This window comes from Triticum dicoccoides, chromosome 4B (genome assembly GCF_002162155.2).
Source record: "Triticum dicoccoides isolate Atlit2015 ecotype Zavitan chromosome 4B, WEW_v2.0, whole genome shotgun sequence".
NCBI classification, from domain to species: Eukaryota; Viridiplantae; Streptophyta; class Magnoliopsida; order Poales; family Poaceae; genus Triticum; species Triticum dicoccoides.
The window spans coordinates 649990959-649998289 of NC_041387.1; the positions used below are offsets into that span (position 1 = coordinate 649990959).

The window sequence follows — 7331 nt, forward strand, 5'->3', positions numbered from 1 at the left end:
ATAGCGTGGACCCTTTGGACGACTCGCGATAAAATGGTGATTAATCGTATCTTCCCGTGGCAAGCTTTTGACTCGTTCTTCAAATTTCCTGCCTTCTTGCAGCACTGGCATCCGCTCGCTAGACAGCGGGACCGCGACCGACTTGGACTTCTCATGGACGCTCTCCTAGCTTCCGCGCGCCGGCTTTCCGCCCGTACGACGACTTCTTAGTTTGCCACCCGGTGGCCTTTTTATGTTTCTTGTTTCTTTCTTTGGCGTGATTGTGTTGTGGCCCCAGCCGTTTTATTTGCTATCGAGATTGGTACTTGGCTGTATGGATGTTTGCTTTATCTATAAAACGGGGCAAAAGCCTAGTTCGAGAGGGAAGATATAAGTACACTCTTTTGTGAACAAATATTAAAGCCAAACGCACACTCTTCAGTATGTAGCTATATATGATCGCATGAGTATATATTGTACTAGAACAAATCCAAGTAGCGTCACTAGGGCATAAGCACAAGAGATCTCTAAGCATATATAACCAATCAATCTCGGGCCAATCATCCACCAATTTGATCAATCGAACTACAAATAATAAGCTGCGAATCTCCGGTCCCCTAGACAATCATCCGGCGCCGGCCGATCGATACATCGACAGGTCACCTGCCCGGCCGCTCCGCTTCCAAACTGCACGTACGTACGATCAGTAGCAACCGGCCGGCTACGTACGTATTCATCGCCCTGCTGGTGCACGTTCTGTTACGCAGTACTCTAATTAATGTGCAACTTACCATTCCGGCAGGCAGGGTCGCCCTAGGCCGGGGACTGCAGCCGTACGTCATGCCAACATGAGGAGATGCGTACGTATCAGGCAACAAAAAGACCACCAAAAGCTTAGGGGAAAGCAATGTCGCGTATGCAGCAGCAGCGTGCGTGCAGGTACAGGTCCACCCCTCTGCCGGCGCCGTTGCGGCACCGCAGTCTGCTGCCTCCTCGCCGTGGATGGCATTCGTGCAAGCAGCACTTCCCACCGGGCCGTCCTGCGCAGATCAGCCGGCCAGGTCACGGAGCAGGTGAAAGCCGGCGCTCATCCCCCGGTAGTGCTGCTGGTCCTGCACGCCGTGGGACGACGCCTCGGGGGCGCCGTCCATGCCGAACTGGATGTTCTGGCCGTGGCCGCCGGACGGATGCAAGCCCACGCCGTCCATCTGCTCGCCCGGGAACAGGAACCCGCCCGCGCCGTGCTGCGCGGACGACGGCGCGCCGAACGCGATGTTCACGCCGCCGCCGCCGCCGTGCGTGTCGTGCTGCTGCAGCCCCAGCGTGAGCGACACGCCGCCCGCGCCGCCCCCGAATCCTCCCTGGCCCTGCCCACCGTACGCGTCGAAGTCGAGGTGGTGGCCGGCGTCCATGACGCCGAAGCCCTCCATTCGCGCGGAAACGCCGGCGATGTTGACGACGGAGGCGAGCGAGCCGGCGTCGTGTCCAACATGCAGCTGCGCCCGCGTCGGCTTCCGGTCGTCGGCACCCCCGACGCGCTCGCCTTCGTCGGCCGCGGCCGCCCCCTGCTGCCCCTGCGCGTCGGAGGCGTGGCTGCCGCTGCTGCTAGGGTTGTTAGGGTTTATCAGGCCGCCGTCGTCCTGCTGCTCGCCCTTCATCTCCTCCACGTACATCTCCTCCACCATGGGCTTCCACAGCCGCACCCGCGCGTTGATGAACCAGTTGGACACCTGCATGCATGCAGCGCGCGCAACACACCATTTACATGTCATTGTAGCGAGAGGTGCAAGTTTAAGCAAGAACCAAGAATCTCTGTCCGGCCAGCGCTAGCGGACGCGCCGAGACCCGGACATGGCAACCGATTCAAGTGTGACCATTAACCACACCCACACGCGATGCACACGGGTAGCTAGTGTGTGTACGTACCTGGCTCCGTGAGAGGCCCGTCTGGCGAGCCAGGATGTGCTTGTCCACGTCGCTCGGATACCTGCACGATACATACATTGGAAACCATCACATGAGCACAAAATATTACGCAAGCATGCGCTATGAAAAACAACGAATCAGTTAGACTAATCAGTGCTAATCGATCGTTTGGAACTGATGTTTATGCTTTGTCCACTCAAACACATTTCCCTGATTAATTTACATATCCAGCTAGCCATGATTATATTAACGAAGCCACCTAGCTAGCCATCCTTTTCTCACAAAAGACTTTTGTGCTTACGTGCGTGCTTACAAAATCACTCACGAGCTAGCTAGGTACACGTAGTTCATCAACTAATTAACATGCATGATGAAAACCGGCCAATTAGTTTATGTTTCCAATTGGAATAAGCCAACACCATAGCCCGTAAGGATCGATCGTACACACACACACACACATGACACTGGGTATATGCTTGACAGCTTGAGTATATATATGTAGCATCCATTGGCCAATATGCCAACATGGCCATTTGAGCAGGTGATGCCAACATAATTGTGGTCCTGGTGAATAGTATGCTATACGTAGAATATAAACCTTGTATGAAGAAAACTCCACTAAGAAAACTAACTGGCTAACAATTCAATGTGCTAGCTAGTCCTTAACACTATCCAAAATTTAACTTTGCTCAATGTACATTGCATCTATTACATGATCTACATATGCTTAGCTAGTTAAATTTACTATGCTGGTTATCTATATTACTGAAAGGAAATAAAATTACTTTGTGAGCTGATGACATAACTGTTGGATGAATGCATGGCATGTAAAGATGTAAGTACTGGTTGGTGGTACTGCTACTTACGGGTTGAGGAAGTGCTCGAAGAGCCATGCCCGGAGAATGGTGACCGCGCGCTCGGGCAGACCGCGCTGCGGCCGCCAAGGGTGGCTATCCATCATCATGCCGCCGTTCTGGTGCATCGCCTTTTGCTGCCGGATGCATTGGTCCAGCACCTTGAGCCGCGGCGTGTCGCCCCGTGTCATCCCCGGCGGCGCCACGTCCTTCTCCCCGAGCGCCTTCCGCACCGCCTGCAGCTGCGCCACGATCCCGTCCCTAAGGCTCCGGAAGTGCCGCGAGATGGTCCGCGCCGCCACCGCCGTGTATCCCGACGCCGCCCGCTCCCCCGCCACCGCCTCGAACCCGCCCGCCAGCCCTCTCATCTGCTCGCAGTACCTCCTGTACCTCCGATCCACCTGCAACCACTCATACACCAATGCAGTAAATTAAGATGAGCAATGTAACAGTGAATTACACGGCAGTAACAACTAACTGCCGGTGCGGGTAACTTGTGCGATCGATTGACCAATGCAGTAAATTAGTTAATTAGTACAAGTTGGGCAATGTAACAGTGAATTAGAGGGTAACGGTTAACTGCCACTGCAGTGCTGTGACTTGTGCGGTCGAGCTGCATGCTAGCTAGCTAGAACTCAGCTGCAAGCACTGCAGCTCTTTCCGTGGCAGTGGCAGTGGCAGTGCAGTGTGGTAAACAGTGAAAAAATGCTTGCATTGAATTCTCCGAGGGAGATGGGCAAATTGGTGGTGCTGCACTGCTGCAGTATGCAGAGAAAGCTTGCAGTCGCAGAGTCATGGCAGCCAGGCAGGGTGTGGGTGTGGGAGAGACGAGGGCGTTGCCGTTGCATGGCCATGACCGGCGGGGCTGGGCTATCTATCTATCTAGCAGGGGACCAGGGCTAGCTATGCGAGGCAAGGGAATAGAGGTTTCCGAAAGCGAAGGGTGAGCCCCAAGAATAGCTGCCCTAGCCGCAGGTGCACCCTTCCGGCAACCATGATGGAACTCCTGCTCCTGCTCCTGCTACCACGACCTTTCCCCTAACCAATCCCAGATTCCCTTTTACTTCGATCTCATGCAGCACTGCAGTGCCACTGCCTGCTAATTGAGTAGTAATCAATCAAGCAACTGCTTGTGGTGGAGCCGTGGAGCTGTGCTTGGATGATTGGATTGGCTAGGTAACTATAGCGCGATCGAAGCTCGCTGCTCACCTCCTCCAGCATGACGTAGAGCCTGTCCTTGAGCCGCTTGAGCTCCAGCGCCTCCATGGCCTGGATCTGCGCCGACGGGGTCCAGCCCGACGTCGACGACGACGAGGCCTCGCCGCCGCCGGCCTCGTCTTGCTGCGGCGGCTTGGCGCGCTTCGGGGTGATGTCCACGGGGAGGCTGCAGTAGCCCTGCAGGAGCTGCTGCGCCGGGAGCAGGAACCGGGAGCTGCGCAGCGGCCACGCCGCGCCGTGCCCGTGCGCGTACGTCGCCGCCTCGTGCTCGTGCGGCAGCATCCACGACGCCGCGGACGCCTCGTGCTGCTGCTGAGACGAGCCGCCGAGATGGTGATGGTGCTGCTGCTGGTGCAGCTGCGCGACTTCCTCCGGCCGGCACAGCGACAGGGACAACGGCGCCTGCTGGCTCGGCTGGTGATGTTGATGATGATGCTGCTGCTGCTGCTCGAGGAAGAAGCGCATGGTGGAGGCATCGTGGCCGTCTCCTCCCCCGTCGCAGTGAACATCCGCGGAGACGGACGTCGCGCCGGACATGGCGGCAGCGTGCAGGCCGCGCATGCCGAGCAGCTCCATCCCGGACTGCAAGCCGTACAGCTCCGGCGCGCCCTCGTCCATCTGCGGCATGAGCGACGCCGCCGCCGCGTCGGCCGCCGAGAAGTAGTCCGCGAAGCCCAGGCTGGGATCGTGCGCCATCCTCCCGAGTTACACTTACACACCACCAAAAGGTCCACCCAGCTCGATCCAACTGAAGCAAATCACACCACCAAACCAATCAGCAGAGCCAAAGCAAACGAGACAAAAGGGCAGCAACAGCAGTCGAAAGAGATGAGCTCACTTTGCGCAAAGCAACTAGCTAGAGATAGTACATATAGCTCGGACGACCAAATCTTTCCAGAGAAGAAGAGCAGACGGCCCGCGAATTGATTAGTCACTCCTATCGCCACTGATCTACCAAGCTAGCTAATCAACAAGGCTATCTTAGCTAGGACTGAGGAGAAATACTCACTACTACCACTACACGCATCACACGGAGCTAGCTAGCTACTGGCTAGCCATAGGCCATAGCAAGGTAGACGAAGAGGAGGAAAGCAACGAGGTCAAGAAAAGATGCGTTGCAGGTAGCAATACAATCCAATCCAACTATCCAAGACAAGAGACAATCCCGGCCCCTTTACCAAATCACACTACCAGACTACCTCACCTCAGTCACAGCAAGAATCTCGCTTTGCTTTGGGGGAGAAAAAACAGGGTGAAAAGCCAGCAGCGGATTGGGGAGGGCGCGCGCAGTGGTCTTAAAGAAGCCAACCGGAGCAAAGATCTCATCGGGAAAAAGCAGGCGAGCGAGCGAGAGAGGAAACGGGAAAAAGGTGTGGGGCGGGGCACGGAAAGCATACATGGCTATGGCTCCCTTCGTCGTCGTCGGCCGGGGTTTGGGTGTGTGGTGGTGGTCTGGTGGTTGCCCCGTCAAGCTTTCGCCTCCCCCTGCCGCTCGCTAGCTGCTGCTTCCTCTCTACTTGCTTCTTCTGATATGATATGAGATTCTCTCTCTCTCTCTCTCGCTCTCGCCCTGCTGCCGTATCTCAAAAATATCTGGATGTATGTGTATTTGCTAGTGTGGAAACGTACGTGCTAGCTAGCTACCAGGTTTTGGAGATGAATATAATCTTCTGTGTGTGTGGATGGATGTGAGATTAGTTAGACCGGCCTCTTTCGGTGCACAGTGTATGTATACGTGTGGCTTAAGCTCCTCCGATCGACCAAGTGCACAGGAGATACTACTAGCTAGCCAGGAGCCCAGGACTCGGGTGATCTTAGGGTTGTTTTTGGTAGCTAGTACCATGTGTGAGGGTGATCATGTCTGCTCATGCTGGTAATTATGCCGATTACTCTTTTTGTCATAGGTCAAGTGTTGATTCTTCATTCTTCATGCCTACGTTCGTGTAATGGGATTGGGGACTTGTTTCCTTTATCTAATGGACTTCCTTTTGGACAACGTTTTCTTCTAGTGGATTAATGATGGATGCTATGAGTCATGAGATGAAGCACTTTTTGCATACATAAATAGCTAGCTCTAGGATGTCATACATTTGTTGAAGTTGATCGATGTCCCCGCTGGAGGGATGCAACAGATGATTCTACATTTCTACGCATGGAAAATGATGGTTCGTTTCATATATAGGAAGCATAATGTGGTATTTGCATGTCCCGGATGAAACAACTAAAAGGGGTGCAAATGTACTACTCCCTCCAAATATTAACTGTCGCACACTTAGTACAACTTGCTAAGTACTGTCGGAAATACAGTAGTATCGCACACTTAATATAGATTGAAGGAGTACAAAACATAGTAGTGTCGGAAATGCCTGTTGGGGCTCGAGCTCCATGGTGCTCTTTTCTTTTGAAAAATAAAAAACTCATATTTAAAGTTGCAAAAAAATCCAAAAAATACACATGAACCTAGAGATGTACTACATCTCTGTAAAATTTCATGATGAAATAGATTTTGATGAAAGCTACAAAAAAATCATGTATTTCTAGCATGTGTGCTATTCATTATAAAAGTCCATAAAAAACTGCAGCTCACAAAAAAGAGTATTCATCGTGAAATTTTTTGTCACACAAAAATCGTCGTGAAATTTCATGATATATAATAAATTCTTGTAAAACTTCATGCTGAGGTTTCATGATATATTTCTAGCAGGAATGTATTGTACATCTGTATGTTCATGTGTATTTTTTTGGAACTGCAAAATACATATGATTTTCAAATTTTTCAAATAACATTATGTAGACTACAAAATTTGCAGATGCTTCGAAAAATTGTTTATTTGGCATAACTTTTTTTCCCTGATCTCCACTTTACCGATTGATCGAAGACTGGTAGGAGAAGCTAGATGAAATGCTTATAGGCTACAAAAATGATTGACTGTTTATTTTGATCCCCACAAAATATTCCTGAAAAAGGTCCTGGCGCCAAGTGGGGAAAGAGTGGTCCACACCTGTCAACTAATTGCAATTAAAACAGCCTACTGAAAAGACCGCTGGGACCGTGCCTATCTGTGGGACCAATTGCATGCGACTTTCTTGATTTCCTTTTTTTCCCATGCGCTTCTATTTTCTGCCAGTTTTTTTTGGAGAAAACTTCATTTTTCTGACTTCATATGGAGTACCTTTGGGACTAATCATTTATGGGTACATTACATTAGCTGATTGCGCATGCGTAACATGACATATAATTCATATATTGGATTGTTGGTGATGTTACAAAATTAGCGAGTTTTTACATGACTTTTGGTGTCAATTACCAAAGAAAACATTGTTTCAATAAAAGAAGTCAATAAACACGTCCGC

At 51.6% G+C, this 7331-nt stretch overlaps 1 protein-coding gene across 4 annotated transcripts; it reads right to left on the bottom strand.

Annotated features, from left to right (window-relative positions):
* Positions 1-396: 396 nt before the first annotated feature.
* LOC119292031 (homeobox protein BEL1 homolog) lies at positions 397-5527 on the bottom strand. Of its 4 annotated transcripts, none has more exons than XM_037570861.1 (5): positions 5375-5527; positions 3969-4725; positions 2772-3160; positions 1906-1966; positions 397-1709 (listed from the first exon to the last, which is right to left on the bottom strand). In XM_037570861.1, the coding sequence occupies exons 2-5, from the start codon at positions 4671-4673 to the stop codon at positions 1029-1031; spliced, it is 1836 nt and encodes a 611-aa protein (XP_037426758.1). In that variant the 5' UTR covers positions 4674-4725; positions 5375-5527; the 3' UTR covers positions 397-1028. The 4 variants fall into 4 exon arrangements, with proteins under 4 accessions (XP_037426758.1, XP_037426756.1, XP_037426757.1 ...); XM_037570859.1 differs by lacking the exon at positions 5375-5527 and adding an exon at positions 5182-5368; XM_037570860.1 differs by lacking the exon at positions 5375-5527 and adding an exon at positions 4847-5368.
* Positions 5528-7331: the final 1804 nt, after the last annotated feature.

What these genes read in the sequence shown, in the direction of transcription:
- LOC119292031 (XM_037570861.1), bottom strand. Translation starts at nt 4,673, where the DNA reads ATGGCGCACGATCCCAGCCTGGGCTTCGCGGACTACTTCTCGGCGGCC. An exon ending in TCTACGTCATGCTGGAGGAG is followed by an intron (nt 3,161 to 3,968) that starts GTGAGCAGCGAG and finishes GAGTGGTTGCAG; the next exon opens with GTGGATCGGAGGTACAGGAG. An exon ending in CGGGCCTCTCACGGAGCCAG is followed by an intron (nt 1,710 to 1,905) that starts GTACGTACACAC and finishes GCATGCATGCAG; the next exon opens with GTGTCCAACTGGTTCATCAA.